We start from the raw sequence: 12,854 nt of genomic DNA on the forward strand, positions 1-12,854 counted from the left end.
AGCTAGGCATCAGAGGTACAATGGTTAATAAGGCAATCCCTCTCACTACCATTGGGAAACTGTCTTTGCAGATGAGTAAATAGGCAGTGATAATACTGGTGGTAAGTGCTGAGACAGGCTAAAACTAGGTTTTAATGGAGACTATGGGATGGTTATTGGAACCGGTGGGATTGAGGGAAAAAGGTCAGAAAGGTCAGCAAATATTCCCAGATAAAGCGATATCCGGACTGAACTTAATGAACAAAAGTTGTAGGAGGCTGAGCATCAGTTGGGATGTCAGAGCATGGGGAGCATGTACAGATGAGAAAGGGAAAGAGAACAAATGGGGCTGGAGGAAAGGAGGAAGTTTGATGTAGTAGAATGCAGTGTATAATGGCAGCAGTGGTATAAGCAATGAGACTAGAAGACAGGGCCAAAGAAGAGTCTACACCAAGAAACAGAGCTTTTATCCTGAGACTAGCGGAAAGAATTGAAGACTTAGTTTATGTTTATTAATGAGAGTGACATGGCCAGATCTGCGTTTTACAGAGATCGCTCTGGCAATCTCCTGACTAGGAGGTCAGTGAGGAAATGTGCGGTAATATAGGTGAGAAATGCTGGTGACCTGAGCTTAAGTGTACACAGAGTTCAGAGGCACTGGGGGTGGGAAGGAGTGGGTAGGTTTGGGAGATGTTTGGGAGGTAGAATCAACAGAACTTGGTGACTGATTGGGTGGACTGGGAATGAGGAAGTGAGTCTTGTGAAAAATGAGATTCTGATTTCTGACTTGGATAATTGGGTAAATGATGCTACTATTCACAGGGATGCGGAATACTGGAACAGCAAATGTTTAGAGTTGGGGATGTATTGAGTGTGAGATGTGTGTAGGATTTCAAGAGAAGTGCAGTATTCAGTTGGATCTTGAGTTTGGGAGAGAAGTCTAGGCCAGACCTATGACTGTGGGAGTGGATAAGATGGTTGAAAGGATATGTATGTAGATAGCCTGGGCAACATAGGGAGACCCTATTTCTATGAAAAAAAAATTTAAATTAGCTGGGCATGGTGATACATGCCTGTGGTTCCAGCTACTCAGGAGGCTGATGGGGGAGGATCGCTTTGGCCCCAGAAGTCAAGGCTAGAGTGAGCTGTGATCATGCCACTGTACAGCCTGGGCAACAGAGCAAGACCCTGTCTGTCTGTCTGTCTGTTTATCTCCCTCTCCCTCCCCTACCACACACATGAATATGTAGAGAGTGAGAAGAGATTTCTCCAATTTAGGCATAAAATAGCAATTTGACTATGAATACAACCATATAGAGCAAAATGTGTATATTTATCTTGTTACATAAATAAATGCAGATGAAGAACTGTGCCTGCCCACAAACACCATTGCACATATGCCTGTGCACTTATGTATACACGCTGTGTATGGAGAGGTGCTAATGAACATCAGCAGTGTGTGCTGGATAGTGAGCCACATGAAACATTAGGCATTCAAGGTAATAATTCCCTTCCCTAATAATTCACACAAGACGTGTTGCCCAACAGCAGGAACGAGGCTTAAGGATACTGATCCATATGTTGAAAAGAGAAATTTGTAGCCCATATAAATGTTACAACTAATCTAGCCAACAGAGAGCACTAATGTTTCTCATCTTCCCCCATCCCCCTTTTTTTATGTCTTAGATACATATGGAAAACTCTTTCTCCTCAATTCTGTGGGTCAAGAGATGTCCCGCTGCAAGACATCCATTCGGCGTGGTCAACCAAATCCTGTCTATAAGGAGACCTTTGTTTTCCAGGTGGCCCTCTTTCAGCTGTCTGATGTCACGTTGATGATTTCCGTTTATAACAGGCGTACTATGAAGCGTAAAGAGATGATTGGCTGGATTGCCCTTGGTCAGAACAGCAGTGGAGAGGAGGAGCAAGATCACTGGGAGGAGATGAAGGAGACCAAAGGCCAGCAGATCTGCAGATGGCACGCTTTGCTGGAATCCTAGGTTTGCTTACCTGCATTTGTGTGCTGTGTCCACCTTGGTTACCTGTGTTGCTGTCTACTGACACCAAATCAGTGTGTCCTGGCAAGGGTTTCAGGCTTTCAAAAACAGAATTCACTGACCCCTAGGACATTGTGAGTGGGAGTTTTGGGTTTCTCAGTGGTTTGATTTGGATTTAAATATTGTCATTTAAAAAACCCACAAACACAGTGAAGTGTCCATATGGAAAGTGTTATATCACAGTGAAGACCACTGATGAGTTAATTTGTGCCAATAGATCATCAAGTTTTGGTTCAGGGTATGGGGTGAAGCTTCTCCTGCTGTCTTTGTTTGCTTGAAGAGTAACCTGAGATTGCAAGGGAGCTGTTAGATGTTACCATTTGCAACCATTTACGTGGATGAATCAGAATTTTCTTAATATGGTACAAAAAAACCTCTAAAATATAGAAATGAATCGGATGCTGAAGCTCATAGAAGAATCTAACTTTTATCCGTAAACGCTTATTTCACATTTTTCTCTTTATCAAAGAAATCTGAGCAATTGCTCAGTCACTTATTTACCTAACAAGTAAATATTATAAATTTGCACTTATAAAATAAATTTGTATTAATTAAATACCTCTTTTATCTTATATTTTATGGTTTCTATGAGATTTGGTTAAATGAATCATTTTGAAGCAAGAAAAGAATTTGAAAACTACTGTTTTAAGACAACTTATCTCCTTTTGAATATGTAAGATTTCAAACTTGTAACTTTTAAGGTTTTTATGCTGTCTTTCTCAGCCAATCAGTTCTTCCAGAATAAGAAGAATACAAACAACAACGAAAAAAAACAAGACTATTTCAGTCACAGATTTATTGATTTTTCTGATTCTGGTGTTCTTTTGGATTATACTTTTTCTATATTCAATTATATATACTCATATTAATATTTTGAATGTACTGCATGTAAACCATGCTCTTTTTAAATTGAGTATTTTCCATCACTAGAGCATAGCAAATTGCACACAGTGGGTCTTTAATAAATATCGATTTGACTGACTCTTCCAAGTGAACATGTTATGACACCTGTGAGTGAACAATTATTTTCAGCTTGTGTGGAATGACATAAAATTTTTCTTTGAGCATTTGAAGTGCCTGTAACTGTCATTATGTATGGCATTTGCAGCACCATATATTAGTCACTAGTTGCAATCTGGGCATGTGCCATTGAGAACACTGATTTTGTATGGTTATGAGCATGGGATTTTACTTACTACTTACTTTTACATGTTTATGCAGTGCATGTTTATTTTCCTTATTCTTAGGCCTGGGCCCTTAATTTCAATTACTTACAATTGGCAGTAATAAAAAAATAGGGAAAGAGTATATGTACATTTAACCCTGTGCTCAATGTGCAGCTCTTCTGAGCAATTGCTCAGTCACTTATTTTTAGTTTCTGTGTTTCATTGTGGACTTTTTCCTGTCTGTGGGAAGAGTGATAGCTAGCGATGGCTGTGTACAGTTAAAAACACACAACTCCTCCTCAGCACCACATTTTGACAGATTGTAAGCGTAGGCTGTAACACTTGAAGAACATATTTATTCCTTAGAGTGTGTAATGGTTATCCTGACAAGACCAGACTAGGGCATAGGATAACTCTACTATGCTTTCAGGGTTCAGTCTTTGAATGAAATGATTTCATACAGAAGAATGAAAATTTTCCAAATAAATTAATACCTTAAATACTTTTCAGGTCATGGGAATTTCATATATACGACTGCTCAGTTATTAGGAATAAGTAATAAAACCATGCTCCTGTGGGTTTTTTACCCTACCTTTCTTTGGGAGACCTCAGAGTGCTTTTCCAGCATTATATCCATTAACTGCTGAGTGGTCTTTGCAGTGTGGCTAAGTCATTGAGTAGAACTGAGTGCGATTGATTAAGTAGCGGCACAGAGAATTGGCTTTTCACATCTCTTACTCTTTATGCCTTGTGTTTAAAGGGAAGTAGAACAGCCTCGCTATGCTTTCCTTTATGCAGTAACATAATAGCAGCATTCATTTGAAAATTTACATTTGAAAAAATCTGTATATATTGTACAGACAGCCCTGAATTTTTCCCTCTCATATTTCCCTACTCTACATGCTGCTGCATCCTTGTTTCATGATACCTAATAATCAATCAGCTATACTTCATTTTCTGTTCCCAAGACCCACCCATGCTTAGGGTTTTCTGCTGGTGCAGTGAAGATATTGGTGTGCCTCATCTGCCTTCCAATGGTCTGCTTATGATACAGTTTACAGGAAGGTGCAGCATTTTAAGGGAAGGAATGCCTGAAAAGCATTTTTTATTTTTATAATTTTACTGTGTTGGTGCTACTCACCAGATAGGATGCGTGTACATCTTGAATATACATCAACATTCACCTTCAGCTGATTGTATAAGTCTAACATGCTGAAGACAAGATACATTATAATATGTGGCTGATTTTTTTACCTTGATTTGAAATTCTAGTTTAGTAAGATCTTTTGATTTTGTGCACTTACACTCCCTTATTTTCTTGGCAAAGTCTAGACATAAATGCATTTAACATGTTTTTCACTTGAGCTTTTACATTTGGTTTTCAAAAGAGTTATGAAAGATAATTAGTTGGTTCTGCAGTGGAAAAAGCCTGCTTTTGCCTGTTTCTTCTAGCTAATGATTAGTATCTCACTGGGACATGTGACATCGACACAGCACTGGTTTTTGTTGCATGAGTAGGTCTTTCGGCGATTTTGCCTGAAGAGCATGCTTTCAAAATAATATTGTTAAGAGTAAATGATGCTCTGGGTTTATGGAAATCTGCTTTATAGTGTGCCTTCTTTTCTGGTGTGAGTTTGCACTGAATTGAGAAATGCTGGTTTCACCAATTATGGTGGTGGCTGTTGTACTCCCTGCTCCTCTCTGACTATTGTTGAATTTTTAAATGGACCATTCACCAGGCAGCCAAACACCTGCTCTCCGTTCCCTCTTCTTCACTGGCTCCCAGTGTGATGCATAGTTGTTTTGGACTCTGTTTTAGCTGATGCTGCATAACTGTTGGAGGTGGGGGTGTCTTGCCTTCCCTAACATAAGAAGAATTTGCAATGCCTTTGGATGTGTTATACTTGGCATTCCACCCGCATGAAATCTGGGAAAGAATCATCACCATGTTTGTGAGAGGGAAAAGAGTATGTTATTGCATAGCCATTCACCTTAGGCACTATTAATTCTGACATCCTTCACTGACAATTAAATGACATCAAATGTCAATATTCTCCATAGTCTTAGGTGCTAGTGAGGCCGAAACACAGCTTCTGGCTTTTCAATGTGTAGATTTCATAATATTTTGTGAATTATTGTTACCTCTTGGGCAGTCATTGTGCTTTAGATGATCTTATTGGAGAACCAAAATTCTTTTCTTTCCAGATGAAGTACTGTTTAAGTAGAAACTAGCATCAGGTTAAATAAAAGTGCTTCTCTGATATCCACCAATTTGATTTAATTGATGATTCAGTGTGGACATCTCTGCAGGTTTCCTAAAAACCTGGCTATCCTTTTGCAGCAGAGGACTTAGTATATTAGAAGCAGAAAAGTGAGTAGGAAAGGATTATTTGTAAATGTCATAAAACCAGATGGAGGCATATTCTTTACAGATAAAGATACAGGATTAGAACACGCGTGTGGTGTCTCCTTTTACTTTTGAGGAAACTGTGGTTAAAGAACATTCCATTCTATTTAAGACCAAAGCAAATGATAGATAATCCTGAAATGGCAAAAGTATTTTTGTCTCAAAAATTGTTCATTTAGGCAAAGCCATTTGCAACAGAATAAAAACCAAAAGGTTATATGGCATGCCTATGGAAAAAGTAAAGAATAAATAAATATGTTGGATGCATTTAGCATCCTCCAGGGAGTAGTATGCAAGGAGAGTAAACTAATAAGCCAAAAGACATTTCAACTAGCTATCACATTTCTAAAAATTATAGAATTCTGAAAAATATTTAAAGATGAAAGAAATGAAACTGTTCTAAAACAATGAGATTGGCATAGCGCAGCGAAGGTGGCACAAACTGTGATCTTAGCCTGGGTTTACATGAAACTGCTGTGTGGCCTTAAGAAAATTACTTAGCCAGCCTGTGTCCTGGTTTCTTCAACTGGAAAATGGAAATAATACCTACCTCATTAGGTGTCTTAAAAGATATCAGTGAAATCACAGATGTAATGTGCCTACCATAGAGCCTGGCATGTAGTTAGCATTCCATAGTTCCTCCTCACAGTCATACTTGAAAAAGAAAATATTGAAGGGGTATCTTCTCTTTCTAGCAAAAGTTATTATAACAGTCGAGAAAAATGAAAACCAATTTTCAGATAACTGTAAAAAGGAGAGGCTCATGAAGCCAGGCTGGATTTGTAAATAAAGAGGCTTCGTCAGGACAGCCTAATCAGAGATACGCCTGGTATGTGGAGGAAACTGAGCCTTAATCGCGTCCAACTGTGGTATAACCAAGTCTTTGCATTTATCTCCTTAGTTTGGAGGAAGTGCAGAACCTTGATGGTTTGTGTGTACCTCTTGCTCGATCACACACAAGGCCTCTCCTTGTCCCCAGCTCCCCTATTCATACATGGACAAGGCACCTTGTTGCCATCATCAAAAGAGTTGGTGATAATGGCAGTTTGACTACATATTTCAGCTTCGATCCAAAAAAGTGACATATATGATGTGATATTATACTGACACTCTTTAAAAAAGGGATAACACTTTCTTTAAAACCTATATTATATGTGCATTTTATATTCTGATAGGCAAACATTTTAAAATAGTCTGATAACACAGCTCTCAAACTTAACTGACTGGAATGCTCTATTCAGAACAAATTACTTATCACTGTTTCCCTTATGAGATCATAATGAAAGAAATTCTATCGGTTGATACTTCTTTTTAAAATGGTTTTTAAGAGTGACTTGTTGATATAATAGCATGGTCACTATTGTGAACTTAAGTGACTTAAATCTTGAGTAAAGAGGAGAGTTTCTGGAGAATTTAGAAAAAATCTTTGTTGACATTTAATCTAGAGAAGTCTTCAGGACAAACCGCTTCAAGTTTAGTGTAACCGGGTGCCACAAATCAGTCACGTGCTACTTGTGGTTTTAAACAGAACATGATTCTGGGATGGGGAAGTTCGAGGCTACACTCCTAATATCATCAGATTGCCAAAGACTGTTTTGAGTCCTAGGTATCCCAATTAAGGAGAAACATGAAGACATTGAAGAATCACTTAGCCTAGGGCTTTTAGTAGAGAATAATTAAACATGTAGGGAAGGTAAAGGAGTTAGATGGGAGGGGAGAAGGCTGTGGAGTGATTTCTGGTAACAATGATCCAGAAGTTCTGACCAGGGGGATGGTGCACACTTTCTCTTCTTGACCACACGGATAGATTTCAGAGCATCCCCCCTAAATCGAGTCTGGAGAATTATGTCAAGGTTGTTTCTCATTAATTCAAATTGTATTCATTGCCTAGCACTATGCTGTTTGGGGTGGCACAGAACTTAAAATCATAGATTTCAGATAGATAGATTTCAGAGCATCCCCCTAAATCGAGTCTAGAGAATTATGTCAAGGTGGTTTCTCATTAATTCAAAATGTATTCATTGTCTAGAACTGTGCTATTTGGGCTGGCACAGAACTGAAAATCTCTATGGAGTGCTATGAGTACACATTGAAGCCATTAGTCATCATTGTACAATAATGCTTACCAACATACAATTGTTAAGTTAGTCTAATATACACCATAAAAAGTAGAGTTCCTTGTTATGAGTATTGGAAGAAGGTGAAACATGTTGGCTGAATTTATTGGGGCAAATGTCTAGGAAGCCTTGGACTGGCAGTGAGCCTTGGTTGCATTATAGGGGCAATTGCCAAGGTGGGGATGGGGGTAGGGAGTCACAGAATCATCATCTTTGGAAATTTTTTAAAGTAGAAAATTGTGCTTGAATCTTGGTTCTGTCTAAAGAAGAATGGAAGGGCACCCAGGAATATACCCTTTATAAAGTTCCTTCTAAGTCTAATATTTATGTGTAACGTTAAAAAAGAATCAACAATAATAACACTCCAGGCCTGTCCTCTTCCACTGTGGATATTTTTTCCACATTGATTTTTCTCTGCATCACAGAAAGTTTTCTCTGAAGAGTTCCTACTTCGGTTCTGTTTAGGGCTTTGGGGATGCCTGCAGGCTCAGGGGGAGTTTCCTCGCCTATGGTGCTTCCACTGTTTTTGTTTCCCTTGGGTCACAAAACAGTATCCTAGACACATAGACAATAATCACCTTATTTATATCCACTGTGGAACCTGTGAAACAGCTCGAGGCTTTATGGAACAAGCTCATAGACAGACATGGAGGTCTGAGGTCCTTCTTAGAATGAAGCTGCTCAATCACTGACTGCTTTCCACTAATGCTGCCTTAAGGTTTCTCTGGGAGAGTTTATACTTCATGCCTTTGAGTGACAGTGTTAACTGTTTTGAGGACGATGAGAAGGCTGACTTCCCATTGTATTACCATATTTATGCATTACTTTTATTTATTTCATTTCCCCTGGAAGTATCTGGTTGCTGCTTTTTTGTTTTAGTTTATACAAAACTTATTCATCCAAAAAGACCTTTCTAGGTTGGGCATGGTGGCTCATGCCTGGAATCCCAGCACTTTGAGAGGCCAAGATGGGAGAACAGCTTGTGTCCAGGATTTCTAGACTAGCCTGGGAAACATAGTGAGATCTCATCTCTACAAAATATCAAAAATTTGCCGGGTGTGGTGGTGTGCACCCATAGTTCCAGCTACTCAGGAGGCTGAGGTGTGAGGATCACTTGAACCTGTGAGGTCGAGGCGGCAGTGAGCTATGATCATGCCACTGCATTCAGCCTGGATAGCAGAGTGAGACTCTGTCTCAAAAAAAAAAAAAAAAAAAAAAAAACTTTATTAAGTGTAAATGTTTCAGAATTGAGTTGGAGAAAAGCAGATGGATAAAATGGTTTAAGTTCAACAATATATTTTTTGTTTCTAAATATTCTTTTTAAAGACTAGATTCTGATAAGAAATCCAGGTAAACAATCTTATTAACCTTGACTTTTTGGCTTAATGTATTTCAGTAATTGTCTCTTTCCCACTTTGACAGGCAGAGGATTTAGGGAAAGTGAAAGTTATTGCCCTGTCTCTAATTAAGAAATAGATACACTTGTTTGTCAGTCTATGCTTCCATTCAAAATAAGTGCATACATTTTGTATGTGGAGAAGAAATGCAGTGTTCCATTTCAGCAGTGAAAAGAGTTATAGTATCAAATGGGATATTTAGTATTCTTGACTTTTATAATTAAATGCTGAATGATGTGCAAGTCAGTAAGTTAGAACCTGGAATGCTAAGTCTGTACAAACTTGACACATTTCTTCCAAGCTCTGTGTTTTAATAGTCAAAGGCATTGCTACCTTTTGCTTTTTGAAAGAATGAAATGGAAACAGTAGCTGCTAGATAAAGAGGTGACAATCGAAACAAAGAGCCCTGCTTACTGCTGTGTGACTACAACTAGTCTTAAAAACTGAATACATTTGCAGCAACCTTATGAAACAGGTAAAGGTCAACACTGGGAGTGTCCCTACCTTGGCAGATGGAACAATACTTTTTCTCTAGACTCAGCCGATTTTTAAAGCAGGAGTTTTCCAATGGATTTGTTGCTTATAATTCTACTAAACATGTCTTAGTCCATGCAAATTAACTCAAAATCTTTGATGGCCTAAAAATTCTTACTGAAAGCAAGTTTTTAGTGTTTCCCAGTTCATAGTTTATACTAAAAAAGTGTACATATCCTGTTTAATAAAGACCTTGATGTTTGAGAATATCAGAAGTCTGCCAGTAAAAACTCTGATGGAGGAACATGTACAATAAAAGATGTTTTTATGTAAGTTATTTTAAGATAGTTGCATTTTAGGGTCATGTTTCTTTGTTGAGAGTATTTCTTTGTCAAGTTCCTTATAGCCAATGCCTTGACCAAAGCTTACTGATTTTGCTACATTTCCTTGTGGGTTATAATAATCTTTATAATTCACAACTCTACCAAATTATAATACAGTTTTTTATTATGCCACCATACAAATGCAGCTGCAAATTGGATTTAATTGTGAAATACAAAGTCCTTTCCAGAATTTTAAAACCTAATTTCAATATAGATTTTAAGTTTGTGAACAAGAAATTAGGATTTGCATACCTTCTTATGACAGAGGTTTCTCTTATAATATTTTCTGTTATAGTATTGGGATAAGATTTGACCTGTATTTTCAGGTAAAAGCTGGTCTTTGAGAGCTACTTTTTAAGAAATTAATAAATTTTCTCTTTTAGAGTTTTAGGTTCACAACAAAACGGATCATAAAATATAGAGAGTTCTCATTATACTCCACACACAATCCTCTCTCCCATGAACATTTTGAACACCACACTGGTGTATTTGTTACAGTTGACAAACCTCCACTGAATATCATTATCACCCAAAGTGCATAGTTCTTATTAAGGTTCATTCCTGGTGTTGTGTATTTTATGGGTTATGACCAATGTACAATGACATATATTCATTATTGTAGTATCATACAGAGGATTTTCACTGCCCTAAAAAATCCTCTGCGCTCTGCCTATTCATTCCTCCCTCCCACCTAAGCCCTGGCAACAACTGGTCCTCGTACTGTCCCTATAGTTTGCCTTTTCCAGAGTGTCATATAGTATGTAGTCTTTTCAGATTGGCTTTCTTTCACTTAGGGATGGTCTTGTAAGTTTTCATGTCTTTTTATAGCTTGATACTTCATTTCTTTTAAGTGCTGAATAATATTTCATTGTCTGGTTGTATCATCGTTTATGACCTATTTGCTTTTATTTCTAGTTTCAGTTGCTCTGGCAAATTTTATTAATGTGTGTGCTCTCAGGAGAAGCTTCATATACTTTATATGATCCATCAAATAAAATTATGTGGCAACTTCTAGTCTAGAATAAACTTCACCTATATGATACTGAGCTTGTTTACATTGGAGAAGATTATGAAAAAAATCTCATAATTTCTTAATTTACGTTACTCTATCTGTGAGCTTTTCCTCCATTAGAATCTAAACAGAAAGTCCTGAAGGTTTCTAAATTTGTGATCCCAAATTTAGTGACTCTCTGTGTCTTCTTTTGTTGAGCAATAAATTAAATATCTGTTGATAAAAGTGCTGATTATGTTATTACTGATTCATGAGAGAAAGTCACTGTCTGTTGCTAGTTTATATGACTTTACATTTACCACTCCTGCCAAGAGAAATGGAAGCTTTGTGATTGTGCCCCGTCATAGTCAATTGTACAAATCAATTAAAAATTGTATGTAAGCATATGGATCACACAGCAGCTGTGAATTCTGAATGAAAAGATAACCCATGTACAGGTTGCAGGAAAAAGTAGATTGGTGTTGGAAAGATAACACTGATAGTCATACTGGGTGAGTGGGGAGGCTTAACCAATGATCCGTATCTTAGAAACATTTTGAGATTATTTATATGTCTTCGGACTACCCTTTGCTTTGTCGCCGCAGCAACTTGCAGAACCTGGCATTATTGAAGGTATAGTTAGTTGTGTAAAGAATATTGGATTAAGATAGATGAGGCCTGTGTTCTGATATCAAGTCTTCCACTAATGAGCTCTAAAACAAATGTCAAATCACAATTTCTTCATTGTTGCATCTATTAGATGGGAATAGTAATACTCTTTTACCTATTTTTACCAGGTGGTTGTAGGAACAGGATTCATTCATTCCTTCATTAATGCAAGGAACACTTTGAGACCCCACTACATATCAGTGCCATAAGTATGACAAGGTGATAGATGGAAAGACATTTTGCAGAATTTTTGAGACTTGCAGTGTTTTTGAAGACTACAGGATAGTTTGTTATTTTTATATTAAGGTCATATGAACTCTTTATGTTGACATATCGAAGTAATTGACACTTTTAGAGCTCTGCCAATCAATGGCCCATATTTATAGAATGTCAGTAATTTGAATTTAAGTTATAGTATAATGGTCTTTAGCTGTTCTGTCTCTGAGAGGATAGAAATAAAGTATTAGGTCCTAATTTTTTTTCAAACACTGATCATACAGCAAATTATAAATCCATGTTTTCAGCAGGTTCACCAACCTTTGAGTTGAATGCAAACCTTTCTTTAGAACAATCTAACTTTGAGTACAGGCAAAGTATTAAATGGAATAGCTTTTCCTCCCCCACAAAGTGGATTTGAATACAGTACTTAGAAAAATTCTTACCCTGCCAAAAAAGGTCCCTCAATCCACTTTATTGTTTTTCTTTTGAAGAATCAGTCTTGTTCATCTCTCTCCTCCCAAGTGACTTTCCTCACTCACATAATCATTTTCTTTATAAATGCCCTTTTATTATCTCCAGAAAAAAGTAAAGATTTAAAAAATCATTTTTAAGGTACATTCAAGATTTCATAGCAATATTTTATTTGTGTTCACAGTGCAAGATAAATCTGACGCTTTCTCAATTTTTTTTGGTCTTCATATGGCATCTGAAACAGTTGTTCACATTCACACATTTATGTTTCACCATATGCATACTGTGTGCAGCTCTGTTGTTTTAAAATATTTTATTGGTTTTCCTTTATATCTCAACTTTTGATGGGTGTCCTTGAAGAACTTTCATGAAAAAAATGTTAATGTGAATGATTCATTCATTTTGAACATATGTAGCTATTTCAGGAGATTTTCAGGAGATTTTACCCTACATGGAGTACACTGTTCTTAGCAGGGAATGTGCTTTATATTACTATTCTACTCACAGCTGGATGCTGCAGATGT

At 37.3% G+C, this 12,854-nt stretch overlaps 1 protein-coding gene across 15 annotated transcripts in view; it reads left to right on the forward strand.

Annotated features, from left to right (window-relative positions):
• SYT16 (synaptotagmin 16) overlaps positions 1-8,774 on the forward strand; it is a 294,214-nt gene extending 285,440 nt beyond the window's left edge. For all 15 annotated transcript variants that reach the window (XM_035260675.3, XM_078335076.1, XM_035260678.3 and 12 more), the window contains one exon: positions 1,666-8,774. In XM_035260675.3, coding sequence (XP_035116566.2) covers positions 1,666-1,979 — 314 coding nt within the window. In that variant the 3' untranslated portion in view covers positions 1,980-8,774. The remainder of the gene's footprint in view (positions 1-1,665) is intronic.
• Positions 8,775-12,854: the final 4,080 nt, after the last annotated feature.

This window comes from Callithrix jacchus, chromosome 8 (genome assembly GCF_049354715.1).
Source record: "Callithrix jacchus isolate 240 chromosome 8, calJac240_pri, whole genome shotgun sequence".
Classification (NCBI taxonomy): Eukaryota; Metazoa; Chordata; class Mammalia; order Primates; family Cebidae; genus Callithrix; species Callithrix jacchus.